The 16,197-nt window shown below is 39.5% G+C and overlaps 1 protein-coding gene across 2 annotated transcripts; it reads left to right on the top strand.

Annotated features, from left to right (window-relative positions):
* The first annotated feature begins 151 nt into the window (after positions 1 to 151).
* Positions 152 to 15,356, top strand: zbtb44 (zinc finger and BTB domain containing 44). 2 transcript variants are annotated; one of them, XM_060862567.1, is made up of 6 exons: positions 152 to 481; positions 3,820 to 4,906; positions 5,671 to 5,755; positions 6,519 to 6,670; positions 6,979 to 7,062; positions 12,564 to 12,739. In XM_060862567.1, the coding sequence occupies exons 2-6, from the start codon at positions 3,841 to 3,843 to the stop codon at positions 12,587 to 12,589; spliced, it is 1,413 nt and encodes a 470-aa protein (XP_060718550.1). In that variant the 5' UTR covers positions 152 to 481; positions 3,820 to 3,840; the 3' UTR covers positions 12,590 to 12,739. The 2 variants fall into 2 exon arrangements, with proteins under 2 accessions (XP_060718550.1, XP_060718549.1); XM_060862566.1 differs by having other exon boundaries at positions 155 to 481; positions 6,979 to 7,279; positions 12,564 to 15,356.
* The last annotated feature ends 841 nt before the right edge of the window (positions 15,357 to 16,197 follow it).

Here is a 16,197-nt window from a genome sequence, read left to right as displayed (position 1 = left end):
AACGTTGACTGATAATGTTTTCCTGTCTACATACATAAAATTAGGATTAAATGAAAGTAAAACATGGTTCCACATCCAAGGTTGTGCAGTTCAAACAGGAGCTAGCTGGAAGTTAGCCAGAGCCTTTTGGGCTCGTCAGTCAAAGTAGATATCCTGAGGGCTACGCGAAAGGCATGCTGGGATTGAAGATGTAAACATCAACTGGCCCAGAAAAGGAGCTGCAGCTCCAATACGTAACGATTTGTATACAGGGTACATTTCCAAAGACTTTTCTCGGTACAAGTTATAGCGGTTAGTTACGACGTACAGGAATGTCACGTTTTCCCTGAAGAAAAAAGGAGAGAACTCCTGTTGAAACCGCAATGTTACCACCGAGGAACTAGCGAGCTCGTGCTAACATGGATAGCTCGCTGGTTAGCTTCATGCTAACGTAACATTTTTTTTGATAAACCATCGTGTTTACGCTGCTTTCGTTTAAAAGGTGAGTAAATTAGACGTTAGTATATCCTGCACGTCAAGTGTCGTTGCTGGGCCGTGAAAAGAATACGACTATTACTGGTCGGCGTCACACAACGTTACTAGCCTGGCAAGCTAACGAGTTAGCCAGCCAGCCAGCCAGCTAGTTAGTTAGTTAGTTAGTTAGTTAAAGGAGATTGTTGATGCATGTAGCACTTTTACGTAATATTTCGTGAGACACTTACCAGTAAATTAACACACAGGAGTTTGGTTATTTTATAGGAATTTAAAATAATTCCTGGTGATTTTTTATAGGAATGAAGTAGTTTTATTTGAAGTAGCGTCGCCTTAAGCGAGGATTAAACAAACTACGAAATGAGGAGGTGCTAGAAATAATAAATATTCGTAAACGAGCTTTGAAAACCAGCTCGTTGATCTGAGTGAAGCTCGTGCTGTTTTGTCTAGAGGCAAGTTTACTGTTCAGGATCAGCGCATAAACAAAAGCAGCTCGCGCACAGAGCCACGCCCCTTCAACTTTCCCTAAGCAGGCCTTTCTCACAAGAGCTCAGTTCACAAGTTAGGAATTTAAGAGCTCTGATTTCAGCACATTTCTGTCATTTGTAACTGCTTTGCTTATTTGTGTCCTATTTGGCATGTCTTATTAAACCATCCTGTACAGGTCATGATAAAAGAGTAATGTTGTGTTATTTTGTCAACTTCTCACTGTGACCTTGTCAGAAACGATTACACTATAGATGTCGTGTTATAATACTTATATAAGTATGGATTTATTAGCACACTGTATTAATTCTAGTGTGTTTGGACCGGTAAGACAGTTTATGCCACCTGTTGCCATTGGGGTTGCAAAATTCCGGGAATTTTTAAGGCTGGAAACTTTCCATGGGAATTAACGGGAATATATGGAAATAAACTGGGAATTTAAAAAAAAAAAATGCAGAGTTGCCTATAACAAGGAACTTAAATGTAGTTAAAAAAAAGAAAATCTTAACAGCATAATTTTGTTTAAAACAACAAGATTTCATGCAATTGATGTATGATGTTTATTTATGTTTATTACAATTATTAAGTTTATGTTTATTACAAGCATAATTATGTTTATTATGCTTTTGTGTTACTCAATGGAATAATCAATTAAAGTTCTACATACAATTAAATCAGTCAAGACGTCATTTTTAAAATTTGTATTACCTTGCATGCATGTCTGCTTATGACCAAACAAAATGTTTATTTAGATTTGTATATCATATAGTTTATATAAATTTCCAATTAATTCCCATAAATTCTTGTAAATTTCCATAAATTCCCATAAAGTTTCCAATTTTGAATATTTCCAAAATTCCCCAGATTATGTTCCCGTGGAAAGTTTCCGGAAATTTACCGGAAACTTTCTGCCCCTTTGCAACCCTAGTTGCCATCTGTATATCTGAGGATGGTGCCTTATACCCCCCTAGTACCATTGGTGAAATGTTGAATCTGACTGGTCCACAGATTTTGGTCCATTTTCTATAACAGCAGCTTTAACAGAACTGCTGCCTGTAATTAACATTTCTATTACCAGTTGTTCTGATCTGTAATTATTTCTAGAATAATAGCTCATCTACGAGACCTTGCCAAAGCAGATACTTCACATAATTGATGTTTTTGTACCTGCACAAGTGATGAAATAAGAGAGGAAGTGACTGTTTATAGCTGTTGTGAGGCAAATGATGTTTTTTGGGGTTTTTTTTTTGAATGTTCAAAGCATTAAATGTAACTATAAACAGCTAAATGACATTCATTTACATTTACAGCATTTGGCAGATGCCCTTATCCAGAGCGACGTACATAAGTGCTTAAATCTCTATCATTGGATACATTAATGCTGGCTCACTAGGTTACATACTTACCTTCAGTAAGAGAATAAGTTCAGTATTTCAGTATTCAGTAATAGAATAAGTAATAGACATTCAGTAATAGAATAAGTTGTAATTGTTTGCAACTTTCTGCAGTTTTAGAAGAAAACACTTCAGGATAACTTCATAGTGGTAATGTCACTCCAACCCATCACTGGTTTCTATTTAATTTATGGCCAATCTGTGGTCTTTACTTTGTACGTGTGTATTAGCTGGTTATCTGTCTTTGTAAAATAATCTCATTTGTAGTTTATTAAAACAGCTTGGTTTGATATCGTTATGAAATCTGATACAAATATCACAGCAATGAATATAGGCCATTAACTGATACTGACCCAATATTGTCAACCTCTCAATAAGTTATGCAAAACATCAGAGTTGGGATTAAAATGGACTTTAAGACAAGTTGTATCCTGGATGTACAAGCAAGGTGAATTGTCAATCAACTAAAACAGTCATAACATAAAATATACTTCAGAATTGTCCCAGAACAGCATTCAGTGCAATCCTGTTCCACACTATTATATACCTTTCATTATCTGTAGTGTAGGAAAACTTTTATATCATTATGATGTTGAATTTGTGTACACTTTATCTGTTAGTTTTCCCCCTCAGAATCAGGCATTCTTTGTCTACTAGGCTACTACATGTCTTTCTGCACACAAATATTAGCATGTCAGTGTAGGCCCTCGCTCAGTTAATGTTCATCTGACTCAGTGATTCTAAACAGATCTTAATATCACTGTTCTACAGTTTATTTATACAATTACAGAATCTCCATGTTGCACATTCCACAAAACGTAGTCATGGTAGAGGGTCCGTGTTTTCCCTTAGCGTCATACACATTCCAGTTTGAGGGCACTGTAAATCTCCCTCGCCCTCCCTCTCTCTCTTTTTTCCTCTCTCTAGGATATGCTTGTTAGGGCTAGATTGTAAGATGGCTCTTCAGACTTGTCGGTGTGTTCGGACATTTGTTGTTTTTTTTGTTTTGTTTTGTTTTTCAAAAATGTGTCTTGCTTGGCTCATGTTATAATCTTATATTTTGGTGTTTATAGTCTGTTGTCCCTCGTCTTATTCCAATGCATTAGAATTCCTGGTCATTTTATTAACTTAAACAATTATTTGAATGAACTTTAAGAACAAGCACATGTTAGTCACACGTGGCGTATTGTGTTGTTGCCCCGTTGAGTGAAAAGAGCTAAAACAGCACTCTGAGAGGTGTCGGGTTTGGAAAGAATTTAATGAGATAATAGTTGGGTTTTGATTTAAAACATAAAGCTGTGGGTAAGGTCAAGCTCAGATAGAATGTTTGTAGTATTTTTCTTGTAAATGAAGAAAATCGGCATTGTTGTTGCCATTGATTTCTTTCAAGTGAAGTAATATTTGGCAGCTGGCATTTATTTTGTATCTTAAATAAACTGTTTTATGTACATCTCTTTCTGTCTCCAAGGAAATCCATCCTTAATCGGTGATGAAGATGGGAGTGAAGACGTTTACCCACAACTCAGCCAGTCATAGCCAAGAGCTGTTGGACAAGCTCAATGCGTTGCGCAGCGAAGGCCACTTCTGCGATGTTACTATTCGTGTTCAGGGCCAGCTATTCTCTGCCCACAAGGTGGTGCTGGCTTGTTGCAGCGACTTCCTCAAAGCTAAGCTCTCTGGGAAACCAAGTGATGACGAGTCCAGCACGGAGGACAATAAGGCAGTTCTGGATCTTCACCATGTTACCGTAGCAGGCTTTGCGCCACTGCTGGAATATGCTTACACATCCACTCTGTCTATCAGCACAGAGAACATCATCGATGTCCTAGCTGCAGCCAGCTACATGCAGATGTTTGCAGTGGCCAACACCTGCTCGGAATTCATGAAGTCCAGCATCTTGTGGAACTCGTCACCAGCTTCCAACAATACTTCCACTCTTCACCGGCCGCAGGAAGCTCCAGAAGGTGCCACGACTTGCACTTTGACTCCACTGGATGCCCTATCACCCTCGCCCGTATCTTCAGAATGCAGTGCACCCGAGCGGCCTGTGCCTGTGTGCCGTGAATCACGTCGCAAACGCAAAGGCTTCGCCAGCCCGCAACCGACCTCCTCTTCCTCACCACAAGTCCCAAATCCTTCGCCTTCATCGTCTTCCTTCCCAGAGAGCTCTGCTCAGACCTTGGAATCTTCCCTCGCTTTTTCTTGGACATATCCATTTGGTGTAGACCGTCGCTTTACTTCAGAAAAGGCCAAACTTCCTGAGGGGTTGCTGGAGTCTAGTGGAGCATCCGGACAAGACGGAGGCAGTCGGGCACTGGTGGAGTACTTGTCCTGCGAGGGCCCTCGGGCACTGGGTGTGGGTGGGACGGCTGTGGTAGAGGAGGAAGAGGAGGATGTGCAAGTGAAGGTGGAGAGGCTAAGCGACGAAGAGGCACACGAAGAGGCATCACAGCCAGTCAGCGCTTCACACAGCTCACTGACCGACCAGCAAACTGTGCCTGGCAGTGAGCACACCCAGGAGGATCTGCTCATCAGCCCTCAGTCTTCATCCATAGGTAGGATACTATTGGTGGCTCCTTGTCTTTTTATATAATTGGCCTGCTTATAAGGATTTGTTTAAAAGTGTACTCACAAGCACTCCTTCTGTGTCAGGGTCAGCACACCTTGATTTAATAAGTGACGATTTATTAAGCTGATCATTTTTATCAGTATCTTTTTATCATATTTAGAATCTGTTGACATTTTTGTTTTAATTAAAGTATGGAAATGGAAAATGAAACAATAGGAAAGCTTGTTGGCACGTTGGAAGGGGATTGTTTGTCTTTTGTGTTTGTTCTCTTGCTTTTTTGTGCTGATCATGGCAAAAATGTGACGGCAACCAAAATCCACATCAACAAATCATCGTAATCAACAAAGTCCATGGTAATGATTAATAATCGCAGCCCTAAATAAAGACAGAAGGATTTGTTGATGGCAGAGAACCAGGTCAAAGCAAGCAAATCTTTTAAAGCCAGTAGTGAAGTCAGTGTCTTTTGTAGTCTTTTGTCATGATTTAAAGTTATCATTGAGCAGCATTAGGGTTACAAATTGAGAGGAAAACAAGAATATAAATATATCATTTAAACGAAAATTGGTTACCTGATTTTTGTCTAAAGCTTCTTTTGAAATGGGATTCCTGATGTCAAATGATTCATTGATTTATGTCTTTAACCCTTCGCCGTTACTTATTTGTCTGCATTTTGCGGTCTTTTCCTTTTTATTTAGTTTTACTTATTTTATCATAGAAGATATGAAAACAAGTGACTGTATGCTTTCATAGGCTCCATGGATGAGGGGGTGACCGAGGGCCTCCAGTCCATCCAGGGCACCCCAAACACTACTGGCCACATGGAGGAGGACGAAAGGTACAGCTGCTTTTCAGGATCGCAGCGCTTTTAAAAAGTATCATTTTACGATGTCGCACTTTTACAATTTTCTTTAAAAAAACAAACAAACCTTAGACGTCTACAATTTTTCATCCTTTTCCGTCTCCATCATCTACTTATTTATAAGTAGAGGTGGCTTATGCAGTGTTGTCGTGGCTATTAGACTTTGGCAAGATTTGTTGCCAAAGGACCAGAAGCTAGTTGGCTAGCTGTCTGGAAAGTTCTTGGCTCCTGAACGTTGTAGAGACACAGGGGGAAAAGACACACGGAGTGTCGTGGTGCAAAACAAAAGGGAGAAGAAACGAAGCACAGCTGTATCGCTTTGAAAATGGACTTTTTATTTTTGTAGGATAATTTGATCTGCCTGAGTAAACTTGTGATGTGTTGGTCTGAAACCTCTCTGGGCTGCAATTTGTGGAAATTTGGAAGTAGACAGTGTCGGTATAAAACACTGTCAAGTTGCCAAATCAAACGATTTGCCAATAACCCTTTAGTCATTATTAATAGATTCTTTGTTAGACATGCACACCGTTTGTAAACCTGCGTGGTGGCATCTTGTTTAAGGAGTTTAGCTTGAACATTTAGCTAACGAAAGTATATTTTTAATACTTTATATCCAATGTTCTTGTATCACAAACACTTGTCTGACTATGCTCATTGTTCTCACAACTCCTTGTTTCTGTGGTGTCCTGTGTTTTTTCTTTCTTTTCTCGCTTTCCTCTCTTTCTTTACTGTCCTGTAGGCTGGAAAATGTCCAGTACCCTTACCACCTGTACATCAGCCCTTCCACACGCCCGGGACATAATGGGCCCGAGCGGCCGTTCCAGTGCCCCACATGCGGAGTCCGTTTTACTCGCATCCAGAACCTTAAGCAGCACATGCTCATCCACTCAGGTGAGAGCAAGAGCCTCAGCTCTTATCTTACTTTCAGGACAATTTCATCTCCTAGAAAATGCTTGGTTTGCTTTTGGCCCCAATCCCCTTTAGGGCTGTTTTTGAATCTAATCTATTTAAAGGAAACAAAAATGAAGTATTTTTTAACGTGTTCTGCCTTACTCCCTTTCTTTGCCGGTATTGCGGTTTTCTTTAGAGGAGAACTGCTACAGTCCATACATGCATAATGCAGATAAAAGCTTGGTTTGGTAACTGTCAAAATATGAATCTGTGGGCTTTCTTGTGACTGCTGACCGTTTGCTCGACAGGCATTAAGCCGTTCCAGTGCGACCGCTGTGGGAAAAAGTTCACACGGGCCTACTCCCTAAAGATGCACCGTCTGAAGCATGAAGGTAAACGCTGTTTCCGGTGCCAGATCTGTAGCGCCACATTCACATCCTTCGGTGAATATAAGCACCACATGAGGGTGTCCCGCCACATCATCCGCAAGCCTCGGATTTACGAGTGCAAAACGTGCGGCGCCATGTTTACCAACTCCGGCAATTTAATCGTACACCTGAGGAGTCTGAACCATGAGGCATCAGAGCTAGCAAACTACTTCCAGACCAGGTGAGGAGGAGTAACGTAATTAGAAATGTCTGTGCGAACAGAAACACCAATGCAGGCGTAGCTAGTCACGAGGATTCAAAATGGCTATGATTAAGGCGCTACATGTCATTAGACTAAAACAAGATTGGTACACACAGAGATGAACAATTTCATCTTTCCTGTATAAAGTCCCAGTATTTGAAGTGGAAAAGCGGTTTGTTCCTTTTCACGCTCCTTAATTATTCTGCAGTCACTCACTTTTTTTTGACGAGGATCAGCGCTGCTCATCGGGTTTGTGATTTAGTTTTTTGCTCTGCGACATGGCACGCGTTTTTTGCATTTTATTCTTTTGATCTTCCCAATTATTCCATATTCCATCGTGTCGTGCGCGTCCCAAAAAATGGTGTTCGAAAAAAAATCACTCGTGCTTTTCAGGCGTAGTCGTCCACTTCATTTCCAGCATGCAGATCTCTATTTATAAAACTGATATAATGAAACAGTTATGTCTTGTATTTCCAGATGGTGGTTGTGAAAGGTTCTTAAATATGGGCTTTATTAGGAAACGAGTCACTGTAAAGGGCAGCACTGGAGGAAGGAAGAAAACCGTACCATATTTGAAGGACTCGGTTACATACAAGGGTGTGAAAGAGAGAATGTACACGGACAACTATTGTAAACCAATTCTTCAGAGCTTAGTGGTGGCCTAAGAAAAGACCACTCATTACAACCAGTCTATTAATCCTGATCTAGCATCCTCATTAGGTTCATGGAAATGTTGAGTCCTCAGTTCCTAAACCACAAACATCTACTCTTTCGTCACCCATTCCTCTCTCTCCATCATTCTCTCCCTGTCCTATCTGTGTGTATTCCAGCGCAAATAAACAACGTTAGAGCTGAACAAGCCTGAAAGAATGAGGCAATAATTTGGCACTCTTTCAAGATATGAACCAAAGGCGTCCAAAGAGAGAGTGAATACTGGCAGAGAGTATGGCTTCAATTTGTGTTGAGGGGCATGTTTTTCTGTTGCAATAACGAGAGCCAGCCACCGACTACCTCGTACCAGTCCATCAACCGGAAAGGCAGAAGGCAGAGAGCAGTGGATTTGAATCCTTAACAGCAAATTGGATTTCTTAGCGATGTTAGGATAGCAGTGACAAAATGCTGTAGTGATCTTGTTATAGTTATTAGAAATGTCTTCTTATGGTTATGTTCTAGTTTTCATTAATGCTTTGACACTAGAGCAAACAGACGAGTTTGTCGTTTATATGTAGACCAAGTGTAATCCATGCATTAATCATTTATAGAGCAATATTAATTGTTAAAACCATTCATCAGATGATAAAAAACAGTTCGTCCTCAGTAATTTTGGCATGCTCACAGAATTGCTATTTAAACAGCAGATCGCAGTTGAAATACTCAGATAATATGTACATGTATAGGATAGGGGAATAAAACCAAACCTGTAGTATAACGTGCTCTAATGTTTCCTTCCTCTCCTACTCATTTAGAAATTGTATTTTTTGTAAAAAAAAAAAAAAAAATATCAGTCTTAATACAAGATCTACATAATATATGATTACGAACTAATGTATTAAAGGTGGGGTCTCCGTTGTTTGAAAGCCGATGTTGACATTTGAAATCACCAAAACAAACATGGCCCTAAACCAAATGGGTCCCACCCCTGTATTGATAGCTCCGCCCACACATGCATGTAACCCAGGCAACTAATGGAAAGAAATGTGTCTTTATCATAGCTGAAGGGAAGAACAATACAATTGTAGATAAACAAACAAGCAAAAATGACACAAGCATAATCGTGCAAAGGACGACATATATTAGTTCTGTGTAACAAAGCAAAAGCAACGTTGCTCACCTATCGAGAAGGAAAAAAGCGCCTCGGCGTCTTTAGTAAAGTTGGCCGCATATTCACAGATTGGAGTTTCCAGAGTCAATAAATCCTGAGCTAAACGCTGTTACTACACAAAACACGGTTGTAGCTGCGTCTCTACATTACTATGATAGAAAAGAGGTGTTATTTGTGTAGTAACAGCGTTTAGCTCAGGAGTTATTGACTCAGGAAACTCCAATCTGTGAATATGTGGCCAACTTCCTGCTCCTTCAGTTCTCTCCAGCGCTGGAAAGCTGATCCTATATCAACACGGTCCTACTTCTTGCCTTATCGTAAGCCTTTCTTCGCTTTCTTTCTTTGTTTTTATCCTCCATGTCAATGTTAAAACCGCTTTCTGCTAATGTCACAAATGCGCACTGAACACTCTCTCCGCCCATATTGACAAGACCCGCCCCTTTCTTCTCATTAGCTACATGTTAGTTTTGTATTAATTTTGTTTGTCAGCCCGACTCGGTTTTCTGAAGCATTTCTCAAACAACGGAGACCTTTAAAAGATGCATTATTTTTAACCAAAAAACCTATAGCCATTGATATGTTGAACTTTCCATAAAGAGATGTTTAGTGAATTTAGCATTTATGGAAGGATTTGTGGGTGTCAGCACATCGTAACTGCTAGTAAGTCTTCTGCCAAGGAAGACACTTCAGGACCGATGATTGATGCGCTTTCTGGTTTCTCAGTAACATGACATTGTGCATTTTTCGTATTATTAACTTCAAGAGAAAGAAAAAGTGAGGCTGGACAGGGACTAACTGTTTATACTGCTTCCAACACACGTTTAACATGAGCAAAGCATACTAGGTCATTTTACACCAATCAGCCATTAAAGCCACTGACATATTATATAAGGAGGCAGTGTGGGAGGCAGGAAAAATGGGCAAGCTGAATGATCTCAGTCGCTTTGGTAAAGGCCAAATAGCGATGGCGAGATAACTAGGTCAGTGCTTCTCCAAAACAGCAGGTCTTTGCAGTGGTGTTGTCCCAGTATGCAGTTGTTGGTACCTACCATTAATTGACACAAGGAAAGACAACCAGTGACAGGGTGATGGGTGCCCAAGGCTCAATGATGTGTGTGAGGACTGACAGGTAACCCGTCTGGTCCAATCGCACAACTGTAGCATAAATTGCTAAGACAGACTGAAAGGTGGCAGAACACACATCCCAGCTTGCCTTTCATGGTGCCCAGTAGCCACAGACCAGGTAGAATGTCCGTGCTGACCCTTGTACACTACAGAACGCCCCTACAATGGGTGCTTGAGCAGCAAAAAAAGGCGGTCTGAATCTTTTACATCATGTAGACGGTCTGGGGTTCGTGTGCATCACTTACCTGGGTAGGAAATTATACCAGGATGGACTACAGGAAGAAGGCAAGCCGTCTTGTTTCTTGCATTCATGTGGATGTTACTTTGACAAGTACCACCTACCTAGACATTGTTGCACTCCAATTACACACCTTCATGACCGTGGTATGCCCTAATCACTGTAACGTTTTTCAGCAGGATATCGTACCCTGCTACACTGCAAAAATTGTCAGAATAGCCTCCAAATGACATTTCTCAATCCGATCAAGCATCTGTGTGATGTGGTGGACAAACAGGTCCAAAGCATGGAGGCCCACTTCACAACTTACAGTTCATACTGTAAACAATCTGCTAATGTCTTTGTGCCAGATGGTTGGTAGTACAAGGGGATCTACACAATATTAGGCAGGTGGTTTTCATGTTATGGTTTCAACATGAAATACACATCAAACGGGGAGCATTTAACTTTCTGTATAACACCAGAATGTACTCTGTATAAGATGCCATAGCATTTCATCTTGATAAAATTTGTCACCATTTCACGCTGGGTTTAGACCGCACTTGCATTGAAACATTCAATTCTGCTCCTATCTTGCCTTATTACCTTATTGCCTTATAAACATGCATTGTCACTTTATATAATCACAAAGTTCATTAATCCAAATCAATTTAATTTCTGTGTTCTGTAACTGCTAGATGTACAAGCCCATCTAAAAATAAGTGGAACGGCAAGGCCAATTCTTTTGTTTTTGCTATGCACCGAAGACGCTTGAGCCTCAGATAAAATGACGAATCTGAGATAATGGTTCAGCATTTCAGCTTTCATTTCCTGATTTTTACACCTAGATGTGTTTAGCATCATATAACATGTTACCTTTGGTGGCTTACCACCCAGGATTTAGGTGCAAAAGTATAGTAAATATAATAAGCAATTCTTCATATTTGGTTGCGTCTCCGATGCTTGCAGTAACTATATCAAACGGTACACGCTCACATCACCAAACTGCTGCTTTTTACAGCTTATTTCAGTCGTTTTAGATCCCTTCAGTCATACAGTACATGCTCATTTGGGATAAGGTCTGATGATTGACTTTCCCTGTTTAAAATCTCCCACTGTTTTCCTTGATGAAGTCCTTATTTGTGTTGGTGGTGTGTTTCGGGTCATTGTTCTTAATGCATGATGAAGCTCATTGGAGGCATTTCTCTGTAAACTGACAGACAAAATGTTTCTGTTGACATCTAACGTCATTCTGCTGCTACTACCACGAGTTCCATCATCAATAAAGATTGGCGTTGCAGAAGCAGCCATGCAGGCCAAGCCATGACGCAACCTCCAAGGTGTTTGAACGAGAAATGAGCTTGTTAGTTTATTTATGAGCAGATTGCATCTTTCTCCTTTCTACACTTTGCCCCTTCCGTCACTTATCAACCTTTATTATAGGTTAATCTTGGTTTCAGTACTTTAGTGGCTCGTCTCTGTGTATCAATGTGAATTACAAGCTGACTTGCTGATTCTTAGTGCTAATGAATGTGTTGCATTTTTGATATGGTCTCTATTTCTGCTCCTGAATAACACATGCACTCTTCAACACATCTAGTTCCAGTTGCAAATAACAGGAAATGAAAAATGGAATACTGATTTGTTGTTTCATATTCGTTTGTTGATTGTAAACGCAAATATCTTCAATTTATAGAGGCGGGGGAAAAAAGGCCAAGCAGCCACATCCTTGCTGCTCCAATACTTTTGGAAGGGATTATAAATCTAGTTCTGCATAGAACTGGTAAAAAAGAAAATCAGCTCCGCATCTGCATATGAGGGAACCACAAACCTTGTGGTGTGGATCATGATGCTAATAATTCCCCTTGTTTTAACAAAAAGGTTGAGATACTTTGGGGAATCTGAGCTAATATAAACCCTGCTAACCTCTAAAAGCAGATGATGGCTGATGAAAATGCTTGATAAGATCTTCTCTGATAGCCTATTACCTGTCTGCTAGCGATTATCCAAAATTAGGCTTTAAAATTGCAATGAATTTGATCTACAGTGTCATTTTCGAAACGAATCGGTATTTAACTTTCTGTGCTCTGTTCCCCCAGTGAGTTCCTCCTCCCAGACTACTTGAGCCACATGCAGGAGGAAGAGGAGGAGAACCTGGCCCATTTTGAGATGACCGAACAAGCCTTTGACGTCGCCGCCGCCACCTCCTCCTCCTCTTCTTCCGTACAAACTCCAGTCATCTCCCAGGTCTCCTCAACCATGAACCATGACTCCCGACCCTCTGCCTGCATTTCCCAGAATTCACCAGGCTCAAGAGTTGGCCACGGGAGTGAGGACGGAACAGCAGGGGAGGAGGCAAAAAATGCTGTCACCTCGTTACCAGAGCCGGAGCAAGAGGAAAGGGAGAAAGATGGCGAGGGACAGAATCAAAAGAAAGCTCTTGTGTCAATTACAATCGAATGAGAAGCATTCCATTTAATTCTTTTGGAATTTGTGTATGTATTTTACAGATCTTGTGGCCTGAATCAGTATATAATGCTAAAGAAATAAAGTGAACACTGGACTCTGCGTGGAGAATGCAAGTTGGAATACTTATTATAGTTGACTTTTTTTCAAAGCTTCATATGTAGTCCGGAAAAGTTCTTTATAGGAATGTTATTCTTTTCAGTTGCTTTATATAGGAACATAAGGTTATATGTAGTGGTTGTTTTAAAAAGTCATTTATTCTGAAATTCAGACATTGTAAGCTTGAAATGTTTAAACATTGTTTTTAACTGTCCTGTAATTGATTTTCTTTTTTTTTTTTCCTTCCCCTGAAGCTTTATCAACTAAATGTTGACCCTCTATGAGGCCATATGTCAAAGAATATTGTGTACGAGTCAAAAGCTGTGAGATGATTACACCTTCGCCTTATTCAGTCAAGCTGGATCGTGCTAGACGAAGTGTAGGGAAAGTTTTTGGTTTTGTTTTGTTTTGTTCTTTTCGTCCCTTTGAAGCAATTTGCTTAGTCTCATAAAGCAGAGCAGTTTAACTGTAGCACACTGCAGCCTGAACTTTTGAGGCTAACAAGCTGAAATGTGAAAGACCGTGCTACTATTTCATCTTCATTCTTCTGCAGCAGAAGCAGTCCAGTACAATGTGCCGTTTAGCCTAATTTTTAAAACATAAGCTTAGACTCCATTTAAGGGATCCTTCCTTGGTGGTGTCTCCTTTCTAACTGAGTAAATTTCCTGAATTTGTCGTGATTTTTACACAGGATTTTTCAGCGTTGAATTGTATTTGGGGTAAGGAAGTAAGAGATGTTAAAAATCACCCACTATCTCAACAAAGCCTCTCGTTTATTTTCTACTGTATGTCATGCTGCTAGATTTTGACAGCTGTGCCTCACAACTAGAAACCATTAGAATAAGAATTTCCTGTAAGGATTTCAATACATGAAACGTTGAGAAAAATGGAAGAAAAGTGATGCTTCCTTTCCCCAATGGCTGTATATGTTTGCTCAGTTGCACCGAGCAGTGACATTTTTCTCCATGACTATAGTCAACTAATATCGTTTCAGTACAATCTGTGAGACATGACACGACAAAATTGTGAAAGCTGTATGTAGCACTTGCTCAATTCGGTCATTAGCAAACACACAGTAGTTTTTCCTCCCCCTTATATTTGACATTGCACAAGGCAATCATTTGGCCAAAAGCTGCTCCATGTGACCTTCTCAATAAACCAATCATATGCATTGTGCAATATCCAGCTTTTAGATAACACCCATGTTTCCAAATGTGGCTAAAAATGTTATTATTCGTTATTATTATAACGAATATTATACATCGTTATTATTATTGTAAATGTTTATATTGTTTCGTCAAGGCTTATAAACAGTTAATAAATTCAACGACAAATAATTAGCAGGACATTTTCAAACAATTCGATTTATTTAGAAGGAATTTTTAAAGCCCTTTTTTTTGAACACCAGATCCTTTTTATTCATGCAGTGCACTTCATTTACAAGAAATGAAAGAAACAAACAAAAAAATAAAAGCGTGTTACTATATAGGACGCAGTGTTTGATGGCATCTTGATGGTGGTCAGTATACTGACTAAATACATTCAGTAAAACCCTGCTTCCTCTATCTCACCAGGGCTTTTGTGGTAGGTTCAAACGCCAGTGTCTAGTCTGAGTGTTCATAGTGATGCATTTTCCAACACAGTATTGCCTTCTGTATCTGCTTTCTTTTTGTGGTATCTGCATGTTGTCCCGGTCTAAACAAAATAAGAGCAAAATTAACATAGCATGGGTTGATTTTATTTGTTGGATGTTTTGGATGTGTGTGGAACTAAAGTTTTTATGTAAAATATTCAAACTTATGTGTCTGAAATGTTTCAACAGAGAGAAAACTTGGTGTTTTGATGGTCATGATACTCTTTCTGATCCTGCATAAATAATACAAGTCACCTAAGTGAAATTTTGTACATTTCTTATAGCAATGTGAGTATGAATTGTTATTTGACTTGAGCCTTGTAGTGTCTGCTTTTGTGACGATGTCTTAATGGTATTTACTCTTTGTTTTATTACTTTTTTCGTATCTTGTGCCTTGGATATTAAATCTGTAGTATATTTTAATGGCTAAAACATACATTGATATGAATTCATACCATTTTGTAGACAGAATGCTGGTAGACTTATAATGTAGCTAGTGATCGAAAATATTTTTTGAAGTGCTATATTATTGGTTTAATATGTGTGCTTGTGTTTATTTTGATAATGACAAATGTACCTTTATTGTTTTGTACCTTTTTGGTGGTCCTTATGCCAAGACAGATTTGCTGAATGATGTTTTGTAAAGTCAGCAAGTTGCAACTGAATTAAATGGTTACACCCTACCACTCCAAAATATGGCTTTTTCTTTGTTGTATGTCAATACTGATTTTATCTGCAGGGAGTATCTGTTGTACCAGTTTGTTTGTTTTTTACATTTGGCAGATGCCCTTATCCAAGAGTGACTTGCAATCATTTTTATACAACTCAACAATTCAGGGTTAAGGACCTTGCACTCATCAGTATTAGCTTGGTGTGACCTGGGATTCAAACTAACACCCTTCCTATCAGTAGTCCAACACATTAACCACTAGGCTACCACATACCATACAGAGCCTGGGTTCCATTGAGACAAGAGTTGTGAATACCTTGCAGATATTTTACTGAATACACCAGAATGTGTGGAGAACTTAAAATCCTAAGCTTATAATTGGGGGAAAAAAAAAAAAACATTCACTTTTAAAACTCATAGCCCCACTTTAAGGTTAGAAGATGAGATACCGTGCCACCATCTAATAGCCTACATGGATCTGACGACAAATGTAATAGCTCAGCATACTGAGAGAGAGAGAGACTCGAGACGAAATACTTCATAATGAATACTGTCCAGCTGCACAAACAGATGAGAGGAAAAAACTCGAGCTCTAACTTTGCCTTGGCTTTCAAGATAAGGTTTAAGTGACACAGCGCGTTGGTCATGGACTCCAAGCACCTGCTTGTAATTGTGTGTCCTTTCGTTTCTGTAACCTACGTCAGCCCAGAAAGTGAAAAGGAATGATGAGTCTGGTATGCTTCAATAAACAGGTCAGAATCTGAAGATATATCAGAGAATTAAATAGCGAAGTCATTGTGGATATATTGAACACTGAATTCTTAATAGATGAATTAAGAAGGAACATTTTATCGTTGTTTTTTTT

Source organism: Tachysurus vachellii, chromosome 26, assembly GCF_030014155.1.
Source record: "Tachysurus vachellii isolate PV-2020 chromosome 26, HZAU_Pvac_v1, whole genome shotgun sequence".
Taxonomy (NCBI): Eukaryota; Metazoa; Chordata; class Actinopteri; order Siluriformes; family Bagridae; genus Tachysurus; species Tachysurus vachellii.
The sequence above is the reverse complement of the archived record's forward strand: the minus strand, read 5'-3'. Positions and strand labels throughout refer to the sequence as shown.